Consider the following 16,766-nt stretch of genomic DNA (forward strand, 5'->3'; position numbering starts at 1 on the left):
GCAGATCTGAATTAGATCAAAAATTTTTGGTCTTCAAACTCAGTTCTCTTTTTTCCTTCCCTCTAAACCAAGCAAAACCTGTAAGACTCTGTTACTAATTCTTCACTGAGAACTGAGAAAAGCTGTTTAATTGGCCAAACATCTCAGAACAACATAGAAACGTGTGTGGCAAAAGTCACAGAAATACCTTTACTATTGATGCAGCAGCATGGCAAGATGAAAAAAGAAAGGTTGTCATCACTTCTGTTAGGCTAAGAGAGGGCTGAAAGGGTAAGCAAGCTTTCATGCACCTGGTTACTCCATCAACAGCTGAATGGGCAGGAGAAAGTAAGTGGAGTACTAAGGGAAGGAATAAACTGATCAGCCTGTAATTAAAAATAAACAATAAAAAAAGGAGTGGAGTGTGAAAAAATCCACACAGGGTGGGCATATTTAGGTTAAAACAAACAAGCAAGGTCCATGAAAAGGCAAAATTTGCATTATCATCCTCAGGAGCAGAGGCACAGGTAAATTCACGTTATCCTGGCGGCTTTGACAGGACTCAACAAAGTCTGAAGTTTTGCTGAGCCGATGGGAAGCAGCTGCAAATGCCAAACTGCTTACTCACGTGAAAGTCGCCTTTGCTTCTTTGACATCTAAGAAAATGAAACAGCTGCTGACAACTGGCATGGGCTGAAAGGGGGTTTGAGTAAGTTTTTCAAACATCTCAGAAACGTTTCTCTACAGCTAAGGCAGCAGAGAGAGATTGGCCCAGCGTGTAATGGCAAGCACAGGGAAGGACCAGCACATCATGGCAAGCACAGGGGAAAAAAAGGTGATGAATATGAACTATCAAGCCAGCAAAACTTCATTCACAAAGGAATCACAAAAAAATTCCAAGGGGACACACTATTCTGTAAGTGCCCCTTTTGCAGACACTGTTGCAACTGTTCCTGACGTACACACAGCCCCATTTCCACAGCAGCCTAGTGAAAGGGGGCAAAAGAAAAATGAAGCAAGCAAACAGCAGCAAAACCCCCAAACATTTGTTTTAACACCAGAGTGGAAAAATATTGGTGGGTAGTTTCAAAAATAGATAGACACATGGCTTTGAAAAAGAGAAGGAAAAAAATCACCCTCCTTTCCTTCCGAGCTATCTTCTGAGTGAAAGTGAAGGTATTATTTCAGATGTTACAAGCAGTAAAACATCTGTGGCCCACGCTGCCTCTCAGTGAAGACAGCTTTGTCAGTCCTCTCAGTTTAAGGTATGACCCTTATACACTTTGGCTAAAAAATGCTGTCATTTGCACAGGTGTATATACACTGACGCAAGTCTCTCGATTTACTCAGGTGTGACAGAAGAATTTGGCAGGGTTTTGCTAATTTTAAACAACAGCAACAACAACAACAACAAAAAACACACAAAAATTTCAGATCCACTTTTACAGTTGGTTACAGTTGTACCAGTCCATAATATGCTCAGTGCTGATGGCACTGCTCCACAGCTTGGTTATGGAACTTGAGAATTTTGCACGCTGTGTCCAACTAGTGGCTAACTGAACCTAAGACTGCTATGGCTAAAATCCTCAGGTTTCTTTAAAAAAAATAAATTTAAATATATACATATGTATATATATTTGGTAGTCTTTTCAGTTTTGCATTAATTTTTGAACAAAACCTCTGGTTTTATGACCTGTTACTCCTACTGATCATGATTGATTTACCCATATACACAGTGTCCCACCAGTACAGCATTTTCACACGAAAAGTAGAACCTTTTTTATTTTTCTTCCTTCTTTTTTAATGGGAAAATTTGTTTGTAAAGCCACAGAATGTTGCCAGGACACTTGAAAAGCAGGTATTGTGTCTTGGAACTTGTTTCTTTTTTAACATCGCTGGACATTTATTACTTCACAGCTTGGTCATGTCCCTTTGTAGTTCCTCCAGACTTGTTTGCTGCACCATGAAGTGATAAAAATGTGCTATTGTGAGTGACTCCAGGTTTGGTTCATTTCTGAGATCTGCTGGCCACGCTAACCTGCACAGCTCTGCAAAAGGCTGCCAGTCAAATGTGCAGTGCAGGAACAAGCGTGCAGTTTCCAGGTGTTTTACAGGCATTTTTCAGCTGCTTGGGAAACTTTAAATTATTTAAGCAACTCAGAATGGGGCAGGAGAAATAAAAGGGACAGCTTATTTGAAGTGGGTTGTGCTCATATCAAGATTTCTTTGCTTACATGGAGTGACACAAATATCAGCCCAACAGGCTCACTGCTGAACTTAGGCTATAATGAGGGAGGGGGTCAGGCCCAGGACAACCCAATACCAGCTTTTGAAACATTGGCAAAATATTTTAGCAGCATTTGATATTTCCATTAAGTCAGAATGCATTTTGGAAACTGAGGTGGGGGGGAGGTGGGGAATCTGAATAAACCTATCCAAGGAAAAAAAAAAAACCAAAAAACCACCAAAAAAAAAAAAAAGATAATTCGGGTCTGAGAGGTCATTCCCTTCAGCAAAAGTAAAGTTCAGCGGATTGCTCTTCCTGGACCTGACAGTAGGGGCGTGGGAAGCTTTCAGATGTCACAGGGTTGTAGATAACATTTGAACATATGATTAGCTTTCGTGAGCTGTCTTTAGAAACCTTACATTTTTCCCCCCCGCACCTTAGCCAGAGATCCTTCCCTTGAGGTTTCAGGACACTTAAAATGTTGCTTTGACAGAAATCAAGGATGTGGAGAAGTTTTTCCTGTGTGATGTCACTTTGCTGCCCTTTATAAGCCTCTGCAGAGAAGAAGGGAACCTATCTGAGGACTCACCCTCCAGACACAGGCGACGAAGGGAAAGCGACGAGCAGAGAGAAGTCTCACCTTGCAGGTACCCACCAAGAGCCAGGAACAGCCAGCCATGCCACCGAGCGGTCCCGATAGCTGCCTGGGGTACCTGCTGCTGCTGCTCTGCAGCCTGAAGGCTACCCTCGCCTTTCCCAACTCCTCTCCGCTGCTGAATCCCAGCTGGGGGAATGGAGACCGCCTGTTGCACCTCTACACAGACACAGAGAGGAACAGCTTCCATCTCCAAATCAATGCTGATGGCTACGTTGATGGTGTCCCTCATCAAACCATTTACAGTAAGTGGCTTGCTATGGACCCTCGGTCTTCATGGGAGCAGGGGAGGGAGAACAAGGCTTTGGTTTCCTCACTACCTATAGAAAATCCTTAAGCAGGCAGGCAGAGGAACATAGCTATGGGATGGAAAATAGGTGTAACTATAGTCCTTTTTTTTTTTAACAAATAAACCAGTTTCCCCAAAGAAATCTAGTGGATGGGGAATTACATTCCTTGCCTAAGAGGAATAAAAGCCTCATGGTTCCTGTAACACTCCTGCAAGCAAAACCTACTTGAATTATCCTTCACTTCATGATTTTACCCACAGCTTCTTGTGGAGGTTCCTGTTGGAGGTCAGTGATGATTTTCCCCAAACAGCTGCTTCCCACTGCGGTGACAGAATTGCCAAAGGAACTGCTCCGAGGGAAGTCACTGCAGCAGTGATGGGAAACTGATAGGATCCATAAAACCTTGATTTTTGGGACAGAGAGCTGAAAACTACTAAAAGTAACTCTAATGTGCCTAGAACATGGGTAGGGAAAGATTGATTAGAAAGGGGAAGATGATGAAAAGCCAGACAGTCAGAAAAGAAGTGCTAAGCTTTGGGGTTCGTAAGAAGTAACTGTTCCCTGCAGTAACCAAGAGGTTCTCAAATTGTCTCATTGTAGTTTATTTTCATGGAAAACTAAGGTGTACTTCCCGTGCTGAACACCTGGCCCAAACATTCTAGTTAGTAGGAAAATGAAGGGGAGGAAGGGGTGGTGGTTAAGACTTAGGGTTCTTTCACAGCATTTCAAAAGTACTTTTCTTTTAGCAGCACTCAGATCACAAGTAGCCAGGCATCATAAAGTAATATTTATTATTATTATTATTATTGCTGCACAGCATCTTCTTCAAACATGCAATTAAAAATGGAAGCATATGCAATGATGTTTTTATATAAGCATACCCAGAGAAAAGGAAGTTTTTAAAAGTTATAATGGAATCAAGTCCTGATATTTTATTTTATTGGGTTTACTAATGAAACACTTGCAGGAATGCTTGTGCTGTTTTCTTGTTATACTTCCTGCATATTTAAAGGTTTTATAAAACTCATTTTAGGCATGTTGGTCAAGAAACAGTGTGATCTTTTAGAGAATAACAGGCAGCCAAACCATGTTTTTCCAATGTCTGTCACAAAGCCAATGCACCGGTATTTGGAAGGGTAGAGAAGGAAGGGTGGAAATCAGGCAATGAAAGGGGTCACGAGAAGGAGAGTGAATGAATCTCAGCTGAGGCACCACTGTACCACTGAGATACCAGTTAAATGAAGAGTGAAAAGTTCTGCACCAGGGCTGCAAGAACCCCCTGCAGCCACACGGGCACCCAGGGTTACAGTGGGAACCCAGTCAGACAGAAGTCACCCACTCTGAGGGGAAGGCAAACCACCTACTGTGGTCAGCAGGTCAAAGGAACCTTACCATTCCCACTTTACTCAGCATCAGTGAAACTGCTCTTAGAGCACTAAAGGAGGTTAAGCATCATCTATACAAACTCCCATTGGTAGTGGCCAATACAGAACTAAGGACAGTGGTCCCAGAATGGGGTTTGGGACTTCAGAAGGGATGTTAGGGAAAAAAAATTGTCTTTAGGAGGTTAATGCAGCACTGGAACAAGCCACCCAGACAGGTGGTGGCATCTCCATCCTGGGAGATTTCCAAGGCTCAGACAGGCAAAGCCACAATTAACCTGATTTTGGGTGAGCAATAATTCCAGTTGTCATGGGAGACTGGTTCAGAACTCCAGAGGACACTTCCAGCCAGAGTATGTGTGGGTCTGTAAGGCAACGGTGCTGTGTCAGACTGGGTCCTGGATTTGACATCTTTGTTGTTCTAAATAGGTGCCCTAATGATCAAGTCTGAGGGTGCTGGCTTGGTAATAATCACAGGCGTGAAGAGTGGACGCTACCTATGTATGGACATGAAGGGGAACATTTTTGGTTCGGTGAGTAAGTTTTACTAAGGCTCAAGACCAAAACAGGCGCAGTCTGCTACTGTGGTGCCCGTTTTCTTAGCCGGGACAAATCCATACACCTACAGCAGGAAGATGTAGATATAAGTGAGCTGAGGACTTGCCACTTGGGTTAAATTTTTCTCTTTTCTTTGATTACATATGGAGTTGTAGAGCTGACATAAACCACCTGAGCTCCTGCTTGGGTAAACGAGGATAGAATGAGATCTAGTGATGGACCCATCTGAATTCCTGCTGTAGCTTACAGCCATGGGTTGGGAGTAGTTCAAGCAATGCAGCATTCTGAAAGAAAACAGTGCTGTCATTATACCTTCGTAATGGAACTCTGACCTTCCTTTGACTAATCCTGAATAGTCTGAGTTGCAGACCTGGCAGGTCAGAAAAACGACTGCTGTAAGATCTTGTCCCCCTTTCCATCTCTAATTGGCACTTGTCAGTCACCAAATCCCTCTGCTCACAGGTGTCCTATTTTTTTCCCCAAGCACTACTTCAGTCAAGAGGACTGCATGTTCAACCACAGGACACTGGAAAATGGATATGATGTGTACCAGTCTCCCAAACACAACTTCCTGGTTAGCTTAGGCAGAGTTAAACAAGCTTTCCTCCCAGGGATGAATCCACCTCCATACTCCCAGTTTTTGTCCAGGAGAAATGAAATCCCTTTGTTTCGATTCAACACACCCGAGCCCCACAGAAATACTAGAAGTGCAGATGTTGATCCAATGGATCCTCACCAGATCCTGGCCCCACAGAGAAAGATCTCTGCGTTGGGATCTCAGTTGCAGCAGCAAGCAGATTTCCCCCACGTGCCCAGGGAGCCCGTGAGAATCAACCAGAACGACGTGGTTAACCCGGACGACCCTCACGCTATGATGGATGCCAGGAGGTACGCCAGCCCGCGCTTCTACATTACCAGATAACTCGGCCTCCCCCGTGGCAAGCTGAAGACACAGGTAGAAGGAATGGTTTAGCACGCTCAGTCTGAAGGCCTAAATGGCTCTTAGAAACCTGAAAGACGTTGGGAAAGAATCCTTCCTTTCAAATTTTGTCCCCAGAGATGGCAGTTTAGTGAAAAAAAAACCAAGTTGGATGTTTTCTAGTTGGGGATCTGTTCTACTGGAAAGAAGGTACCTTTTTATTATTTAAAAAAAGAATAATACAAACCAAACCTTGTAGGGTCTGAGTCACCTTAGGTATGCATCAGTGAAAAAAAAAGAATTCCCTTCAACCAACCAAGAAACTGGTGGTGTGCTACTGATGTGACTGGGAAGAGACCTGGAGCAGCTGAGATGCCAAAAGAGACAGGGGATCCTCTTACTAGGCCCACCCCTGGCTGTGCAAGCACAGCAGGCAAACTGACTGATGGTGTGGTTTATTATCATATAAAAATTACTATATAAGTTTTTAGCTGTTAAATTGGAGCTGCAGTTCCTTTTCATGCACACGGGAGTGAAAAAGTGACTGCTTTGTTGCTGTAAGTGCAGCACATGTGGAAAACTGGAGTAGCTGACAGGAGAACGGGATAAAATCAAAGGTCTTGTGTAGAAAGAGTCATTTCTGACACTTAGTGAATCTGAGGTGATGTTTGGGGAAGAAAAGAGGAGAGTCTCATTGTTCTCTCAGATGATTCTATAATTCTGTTCTGTGATTTTTTCAAGTCCTTCTCGATCACATTTGTCTATTTGCTAAATTCTAGCATCACAATATGGAAATATAATGTAGAGACAGGCAGTAGTTTTGCATATTTCCAACCCAGAGAGAAGTACCAGGATTACTAACAATCAATAGCGTGTTAAACAGGATGATTTGTTTTGCACACTGCTGAATTATGCAGGGGCGGGGGAAACACCCAAGAATTATGCCTTATGTGTGTCAAACTCTTAGTAGCTCATGGAGACTCTCATCAAATGAGTGAAAATGAAATTTCTATTTAGGAGAACCTAAGATTAGCATCCATGTTTCTATTTACTTCTGAGCAGGCATCAGATGCATTGTACTTGTAAGAGTGAAATTACTTTAATAATAATCAGAAGATCTGTAGTGTTGACAAAACCTTTTCCCTAGATTGGTGTATACATTTGAAGTTTACAAATCTTTACCTAAGAGTATCTGCATGGCAGAGCATTTCCTTGTCATTTAGGTGTCAAATTGTTAGCTGCTAGAATTCAGTATAGCTTGATTTGGTTTAATGGAGCTGTGTTCATTTTCAAGAGGATCTGGAAAACTGTGTACATACCATTTTTCTTCTTAATTCTTTCCATTTGATTCAAGCTTCTTGTAATCTTACACCTGTGTAGTTCTGAAGAAGTTATCCTTGATGTACTCCTCAGAAAGGAATAGTGAGGTACCAATGAGCAGCAGGAGGAAAAAAAAAAGCAGCAAACCAGTGTGGCAGATACTTGAGAAGAGTTTTTTATTTTGGTGTGTGTGCATTTTCTGCATGTTGAGATGCAGATTCTTCTGTTTTGTCTATTTAGTATATTTAACAGCCTGACAGCAGTCTGAAAACGGTACGATTGTCACAAATGCACTCATAGCACTAATGCAAAAGACTTTAGGCTGGAGTCTCCTGTTCTGTCTGTCTCGTGAAGTAATTCACTGAAGCCACTGAGTTACAGCAGTGTCAAAATCAAAGTAAGGTCCCCTGTGTCTCTTGCTTTCATTAAAATTGTTCTGGATTTAGAGCAGGGTCTGTCCTACTGACAGCATTTAAAATAATCTTTATTCCTACATAAGTATATATACAGGATATCACTTTATCTACGACATCCACGTTACGTTAGACAAGTCATAGGGGCTGATTCTGCTGTTAGAATAGTTTTTCTGGAATGTAGTAATTCATAGAAGTTCTTAAGAGTGCAGGACAAGCCAAATGATTAGGATTAGACCAAGACTCCTGTCTTATAATTTATTGATTTTTCATCTTCTAAACTCATTATGGCTTTGATTAATTTCAAAAGGAAACAAGCAATTCTAATGGATTTAGGAGGATCACAGGGTGGGCAGATAGCTGTGTATTTTCTTGCTTATTCAAAACACAGCAAGACTCCTTACCTTGCTGTCCATGCAGTGGAGATGTGTGATTTTATCTATGTGTTCTAGTTTAATAATTTTACTTGATTCCTATACCATTCTTCTTGGCTTTTGTGCTTCGAGAACTCTGGACTGCAATTACACAAGCAGAAGTTTCCACGTCGCATCAATTGTTGTGGATTCCAAGTCCTGCAGCAGTTTGGTTAAATCTCTGTCCCACTTCTACATTTAGACACTACAAGAAGATAAGAAAGTTGCTCACACCACCAATAGCCCACGGATTCAGTCCCTAAGGTCAGAGTGAAAGCACAACAGATTTTGCAACAAAACCCCGTATTTGTAACTATTGTTTGGAAATGTCAGGAGAATTAATTCTTCAAAGGAGATGCTGGCCATCACCAGCTAGTAAGAAAGAGCATTACTTATTTATATTGCAGTATTTATTTATTTATTTGAGTGGGTTTTAAGTCCTACAGAATATTTATAAATATTTATAACAATGTATGATAGAGACTGTTTCCTTTTATAAAAGTACCAATAAACGTTTCCTTCTCTCCAAATGGTGGATTTCACACCGTCTGTTCAAGCTCTCATTCCCAAGAGACTGGAGTAAATAAATGGTACTAGCTGTGTCTGAAAATCTGTGCATTCCACCATCCTCCTCCCCCCACACACACCTTTTAACCTCGTGGATTGCAGCGAGCTGGGTGTTTCATGCACTGCAGCCGTGGAAGTTCCGTGAAGGATGGTGAGAAAAACGCAGGTTTAGTAGGACTAAACTGACTGTCACCTCTACTGGGAAACTTCCTCTGTAACCTCAAAGCAATGGAAAACCCCTGGTCTAGCAGTTCAGTACCACTAGGAAACATTCGTGATCCTGGCTCCAAGACATCAGGGTAAAAGATACTCGATAAATCACCATTACTGCTCACACAAAATAGTCTAACTCAAATCCTATGGCCATGGTCAGGGTCTCAGACTGACTAAAACTGCAGATAAGGTCCCTGTAGTTCTTTCCTGTGGTGGTCCAGGGAGAGCTACAAAGTGACAGGTGTCCTTGGGTCTGACAGACCACCTCCCTGCAGCGCTTCCCCTCGCCACAGATACTCTACAGAGCTCTCTCATAGTCTGCAGTGTCATTTGCATCTGCTGTGGTGCCAATGCCAAGAGAAGCATCATATTGCCACCAAGCACCACAGTAGTGTTGCACTTTGTGGGCAAGAAGACAGTGGGCTTGGGTGGGAGGGTGGTCAGGTAGGTGGGGAACTCTTCTCCAAAATCCCTTTCTCCTCCCATTGCTAAAGTTTCGGTCCATAGACTTCAAAGGGGGAAGGAAGCACAGTATGAATGCGCAATGGGATTGAGGCGTCTGAGAAACTTAATAGGTACCAAGGTACTGGAAAAAATCAGCTTGTATCACCTAGTCTCACACACATTTGACATTTCAGTACTGCCTTGGGACTGTCCAAACTCATTCACAGCAAGGTGTGCACAGGGAAAGAAGAAGGCGGCACGCTGCAGAGCAACTGTGGCCCTAGAAACCATCTCTGCCACTTCTATCTCTTTCCAAGAGCCGGGCAAACACAAAAGCATGTTCTGTTGTCTCTCCTTGTCCAGGAAGCTTTCTCTGTTGTGAACTGAACCCACAACTGGCAAGGAACAAATGAAGAGCAAGAGGAGTGATCCAAAGACTGTCATTTAATGGATCAGGAGGTGTTAATAGGAATTCTTTCTGAGGCTGTTTTCTTCAGGGAGTAACTCAAATAAAACACCAGGCATCTGCAAGGTACCTCAGAACAGCACTGAAGGCAACAGCATGGACGATAGTGGTGAAGGACAACCAATGAAATTCAGATTGCCTGGTCCTTGTTTCCTTCCAGAAGCCAAACCTCCTACAAAAATTCACTTGATCCCCAGGCTCTGGAAAATCTGTTTAAAGTGAAGTGACTCCTCTTCTAGAAGTGTGTGTAAGAAAAAAAATGGAGACTGTGCTTGAGCAGCACTACAGTCCCCTGCAAGGTATTTGCAGGTTGCAGCAGAATTCAGCCTTGATGTGGCAGACACCACGTCACAATTATCGTCTAATGAATCTTTGCCACTGTTTATTATTGCTTACTCATGACCCCACATAGAACAACCTCTCTGTTCCTTTCAGATTCCTGAGGAGAAAAGTGGAGGAGATGCTGGTGTCTTTTCCCTAAGATACAGCGATAGGATGCACGGGAATCACAGAATCACAGAATCATAGGGGTTGGAAGGCTCCTCGAGAGATCATCGGGTCCAACCCCCCTGCCAAAGCAGCTCCCCAGCTCATATTGCACAGATCGGCGTCCAGACGGGTCTTGAATATCTCCAGAGATGGAGACTCCACCACCTCCCTGGGTGGCCTATTCCAGTGCTCTGTCACCCTCACTGTGTAAAAGTTGGCTCAGAGAATGGCTCAAAGCTGCACCAGAGGAGGTTCAGACTGGACACTAGGAACCATTTCTTTACTCAGAGGAAGGTCAGGAACTGGAACAGGCTTCCTAGAGAGGGGGTTGGTGCCCCAGGCCTGTCAATGTTCCAGAGGCATTCAGACAGTCACCATAACAACATTTTAACTTTTGGTCAGCCCTGGAGGGATCAGGCAGTTGGACTAGATGCTCCTTGTAGGTCCCATCAAGCTGAAAAAGTCTACCTGGTTCTGCTGTAGTCTGTTCATTCTGATGCTGCAGGTCTGCTCAGCATCTTCTGAAACCCTGTGTCCAACCAAATCAGGAAGGTTGAGTCCTGCTCTTGCTTTATATCCAATTCAAATATTTAATAGTTTAAGGAATGCTCTGCATTTATTGGTAGGAGCATAAAATCTAAACTCTAAATGGTAATCCATTAAAAACCCACAGGCTTCCTAAAGATGTGGTCAACGCCCCAAGCCTGTAAGCATTTCAGAAGCATTTGGACAATGCCCTAATTAACACGCTTTAATTTTTGATCAGCGCTGAACTGGTCAGTCAGTTACACCAGATGATCACTTTAGGTCCTTTCTGACTGAAATAGTTCTATTCCATTCTTTCCAGACAAAATGCTGCTGGTTTTTACCTGAGTAACTCAAAGTTCTTGATTCATTGGACTCAGGTCGTTGCCTTCCATCTTCAAGGTAGAGCTCCTCCTCAAAAGTGGTGAGAATTACACATAGCGTTGCAGGTGAGATGCCACCAGGGCTCGTACAATGGCATCAATTCCTTCTTACTCTGACAAGACACCTTTCAGGATCAGGCTTGTCTGTCTAAATGCAACACCACCAACTACCCGTAGCAAGTCAGAGCTTAGTGTTACCTCAGGGTATTGTCCTCCGTTGTTGTTTTCAGCAATAAACTTCCAAGCTTGTAGAGAACATGCTTGTCATTGGTATCGAAGTGCCCCAACTTGCAGTCTGTCGTTTCACACCATGTCTTTAATTTCACTCCTTAAATTCACCATTTCTTCCTCTGCATGATACTCTGATCCACCTAGTTGTTGATGATGGTTCCTCACTAACATTTCCACATTCCTGTATTTTCATTCAAAGACATTATTTCAAACTCCCCTATGAGGAACTCAAATACTACCTTTACTCCAGCTCAGCGCTTGACCTCATGACTCATATGCCTTTAGATTTCTTGCATACCTACTTCACCTTTGTTTTATTTTCCTAGCAACACTTATCTTTTCCAGTTGAGGTGATGGTTTCCATCATGGCATTATGTCAAGTGATGAATTAAAATTCACCTAGATCATATTCCATCATTTTTTCTCTCACCTAGACATCAGTTATTTCAACAAATATCTATCACTTTAGTCTAGTATAAACTACTTATGCTAAAAACTCAATTATGTTCCAGGTTTCACTTACCTCTCTTGTCTGCAATTACATTCTCCTTCAGAATTTGTTCTAAAGCCCTGAATGTTAAGGTCAAACAAACAGTGCTGTACAATTACTTTGTTCTCCTTTCTCAAATAAAAAACATATTTTATTTCCTATTCTCTAGTCCTATGGCTCCACACCCAACCTGACAGTTCTATTTAAAATGCTTTCTTACAGATGTGTAATTTTAGATGTGCTTACAGAATTCTGCAATAAAGATTAGTCATTTCCCCTGACAGGAGCATATTAAATTCTTTAATTCTTGGCTTTAAACGTGGTACTTTCCTTAAGCTCATTCCCCTTATCCATCCTCTTTTCTGCTTGTGTTTGATACTGCTGTAAATTGAATCATTCATTTTGGGGATATAATTTAAGACTAAACTCTACTCATTGTACTCACTGCAACTTTCCTGACACTTCTTTCCTTGTTCCCTATTTTGCTATACATGTACCTCAAGATGATTTTGCTATTTAATTTTCAAATTCTCATCATTTCACATCTAAGGCACAATGTTCTGTATGATACAACTTTCTACTCCTTATAGACTCTATCTCCCAAGAATTGGTAACTCATTCCAAGATGATTATTGATCTAATTGGGCCTAGAGACCCTCCCTGTGATTTTTGCCTGTTTGGGATGTAACTTCTGGATAACTTTTACTTCTCCAAATCAAACAAGCAAAGCTCTCCCCCTTTTTTTCCATATGAAGCTCATTTAAGGCTCATAACTATAGCTGACCTTATTAATTTTGTGATTCTTAAGTACAGATGACACTATTAAGCTAATTTTGTGATTCTTGCCCTTCTGAAATCAAGTTCTTCTTGCATCAACTTTTAACTTAAGTAAATTCACTTTTCAATAGCCAGCTCTTCCAAAATGCATTCATACCTATTCATACCTCTTCAGTTTAGCCATGGCTTCATCAGCCAACTGGGCATCACATCCAACACGGCCCTGAAAGGGCTTCTGCCTGGACCTCAAGTGCATTCCTTTAGTCTCTAGTAATTGACAACTCATGGTTTGTGTTTTCATCCTGTGTATCCTTCTGTGTCCACATTCTCAGGAGCCCTGCTATCATTCCCCCGATGGTGCTCTCAGGGGCCCCACTACTTGCAGGTTCTGATAAGTGTATCTTACAGCTAAACATTGTTAGTTTACCTCTGATGTCTAAAAGTATCTGCACACCTGCTGTGTCGACCATTTATTATGGATGGTTCTTGACATGTTCACTTACTCCCAAATACCTTCCCACAACTCCTTCTTGGTGTAGGGCAGTCTGTACCCCTGTCTTCAAGGCCGCCGTGTGCTGAGAATGTGATTACCAAAACCTCTCAGCATGAGTAACTTTCCTGTCTCACAGGAAGGTGGGGATATTGTCAGGGCCTATGCCTTCTGTGAGGAGAGTCAGGCTGCTGGCAGGCCTGCTGCCTTCCCCAACAGCTACCAGCTTCTGGGCTTCAGGTAGGACAGTCGTAGACTGACACGGGCCTCCCTGCACGCCATGAAGTCCCAGCAATGTTTGTAAGTGACACTAGAGTGATCTCAGCACAGAAGACCTGCCCCAGCAGCGCTGGATTTACCACACACACAGAGATCACCTGCTCAGCGGGGCTGCCATAGCCGTGGCTGACAGGGAAACGGCTCACACGCTGCGCAGCGGATCTGTGCTCACGCAGCTGCCATTTGCCTGGGATTACTGTATACCCAAAAACCTCCAGCTCATGGCCAAAGCCCTCACCAGAGGGACACATCTGGGGAAAATCTGACGTATTTTAGGTCCAGGCGTGTGGGCTGCGTGTCTGAGGCAGCCTCATGAAATACCAAAAGCTTGGATGAAGAATGCATTTGACCTGAATGCTGTACTGAAAAACAAAACAAACAAAAAACCCGAAAACAAACAAACAAAACCAGACCTCTTCCTGCTGCAAACGCAGGGCTAGGTCTGGAAAACATAAACCCAACAGAGACCTGTGGGAATAGAGCAAATACCTTGAGAATGGGCTGATACTTTAAAGGAAGTGAACTGTGATACTACCAAACTGCACTGCCATACTACCAAAGCGCTTGCCTGATGACTGCTAGATGTTCAGCACACCTGCTAGGAGATGATGATGGTGGAGCCAAAACTGAGAAACAAGTGTACCTACTGTGCAGGTAACTTAAGAATCCTCTTTGTCTCTCCTCTTTTCCAAATCAAGCCTGGCCTGGTAAAGCACTGTTTAAACACAAATGACTTTATCCAAGGTCACAACTCCCCTACCTTTTGAAGTATCATTTTTTTGGGAGCACACCACCACTGGACTCTTCAGCAAAATAAAACATTAGGCTACAGAGGAGGGAACTGGGTTGCTTCTTGATCTTCGTGATCTCCAGAGTCAGCTTTTCTTCTCCCAATGCTCAGCTGAAAAAGCCTGCCAAGGCAGCTTTTGTTTTAACCTTCACCAGTTCCACAGATAATCTTTAAAAGCACACGCTGGTTCTCTCAGATCTGACTACAGGCCATTATGTGGGCAAGCTACTGTGTTTCTAGCACTTACTTCAGCACTGTTTTCCTATAAAGGTATTCAAGAGGAGTGGGCCTTTCCCTTATCATTTTAAATTCTTACCGTCCTGGTAGCACGTTTAACAGCTCCATCTGCTTTCACAGCCTCTCCTACATCTTGGCAGCTACTGCAGAAAATCCACCCTGTAGTTAAGGCCTTGTCCCCCGCTGCTAATTAGAGACTGACTGGCATTTCACAGGGACAAAACAGCCATTGCCCACTACTGCATAATCCCTCAAATGTTTATGTTCCTCTACTCCTCCTGACAGTACCACCAGTAACTGCACCTCTCCTTTGCTGTGATCCCAACAGACTGTATGGAACTGCTGCACAAATGTGCCAGAGTCGCTTCATTAACAGAGCAAGCACAAACATTCACTCCTGGTGCCGAATCGAAGACTTAAAAAGACCAGTACTATATGCAGATCTGTTTAAAAAAGTAAATAAATAAAAAACAAAAGGTTTGCAATTAATTCCAGAAGCTTCCAAAAATTACTGCTTTACTTTTTAAGCGCACACCTGATATGATAAAGCTGAAAGAAACAGGGCAGGCTGTAAGATCACCCATGCAGGTACCTGTCTCCAACAATGTCAAGTGCAGATACAGAGGGTACTGCAGAACACACCTGACTGCTTATACACCATGTGTGTCTGCAACGATTTTGTGTGTTTTAAAAAGTCTTAAATTAGGAGATTCTGGTTCTCTGGTTTTTCATTGAAAAGTGTCACTTCCTTAACATAGGAGCTCTTCAGAAAATTTGAGTTCTTGTACCCTTTTTATGGGTAGGTGCTATTGTGCCACCTGTTTGCCCTACGTAAGGGTTAACACAAGATGAAGGAATTTGTTAACAGTAACTTAAATAAAACAATCATAAAGGTGGGTTTCTTAGGATGGGTCTAAATTTTAACTACCTACAAATACATTACGGAAAGTAAAACATATTGTAGAGGAAGAGTTAAAAATCCCTACGGGAAGGGTATTACCAGAGAAGCGGCAAGCATTTAGTAAATACTTAAGATGTTCCCGTAAGATTTTTACCTCATCAGCAAGAACAAAGTGTTAATTATCCTGCTTGAGAGTAGGCAAAAGAGAAAAAGAAGCCTTTTAAACGAAGGGAAGCACAGAAAACGCTCCTGTGTTTTGAAAATTTTGACAAAAGTTACTGACTTAAAGGAAAACTATTAGGTCTCCGCTCATTTTCCAGCTGATGAAGGATGGGCATTTTCACCTTGGCTACTCTGGCTCCAAGAAGTACCGAAGTTGGAGCTGTTTAAAGCACCAGCAGGACATCTCCTGCTGTGTAACTAGCCTCCCTGAAATAAACAGGCACTAACAGGGGCAGGCAAATCAAGAATGAACTCCTCTCCCACCCTCTGCACTTAACTTTTTTTAGTAGTAATTAAAAGGCAGTGATCATCTCTTTAGCACTCAGGAGACCTCCTGGAAGATGCATTTTAGAGGCTCAAGGAGTCTGTGCCCACATTCCCATCCTTCCTTCCTACTTACACAACTTATTTCCTCTGGTACATGAGGAGTGAATTCTTTTGTTTGTGAAGATGATCCACAGACACCTGTCCACTTGTGAAGTTCCTCAAGATGCCACTGTCATCTCTGCACTTTGGATTTGACCAGACACTTTTTAATTTCACAAGCTCACTGTTTGGGTGATAACTATGCATAATATCAACCATGGTTTGCTATCCAAGGATTTTTCCAGTTGGCTGGCTTTCTCAGAAAAACAAAACAAACCCCATTACTAATTAGCTAAACATTTTATTGTGATTATTTGAATTCAGAAAATTTTACTTCTGAATAACACTGAAGCACGTTGCCTAAGTATTTCTTTGTTTTGCACAAAGACTGCTTATATAAAATTAAACTTCAAATGGAGCCATTTTGATCACAGCTTGTTTTTAAGTTCTTGAGGAAATCTTAGATTTTTTTTCCATGATTCTATACTGCAAAGATCTCATGTGTGCTGGAGAACCCCCAGTCCTAAGACCTTGCCCAGACACACCTGTATATTCATGAACCGTCTCATATGGGGAAAGAGGAGCCATAACGAAGCAGCTTTCCTCTGTCCCTGTGCAGAAACCCAAAGAAGCAGCTGACCAGCAAGTACCAAGTTGACTCTGCCAGTGCAGAAGGTCAGCATAAAACTCAAGTTTTAATTTGCCAACCCAACTTAAGGGTGTCCTTTGTGTTACAGAAT

At 42.6% G+C, this 16,766-nt stretch overlaps 1 protein-coding gene across 1 annotated transcript; it reads left to right on the top strand.

The window, feature by feature from the left end:
- Window positions 1–2,883: 2,883 nt before the first annotated feature.
- On the top strand, window positions 2,884–6,013 carry FGF23 (fibroblast growth factor 23; the record flags this gene model as incomplete). The annotated part of the gene is made up of 3 exons (XM_084267490.1): window positions 2,884–3,106; window positions 4,963–5,066; window positions 5,576–6,013. 3 exons carry the CDS (start codon window positions 2,884–2,886, stop codon window positions 6,011–6,013), a joined length of 765 nt encoding a protein of 254 aa, XP_084123616.1.
- Window positions 6,014–16,766: the final 10,753 nt, after the last annotated feature.

The sequence above is a fragment of the Gallinula chloropus genome (assembly GCF_964237585.1).
Source record: "Gallinula chloropus genome assembly, chromosome: 1".
Taxonomy (NCBI): domain Eukaryota; kingdom Metazoa; phylum Chordata; class Aves; order Gruiformes; family Rallidae; genus Gallinula; species Gallinula chloropus.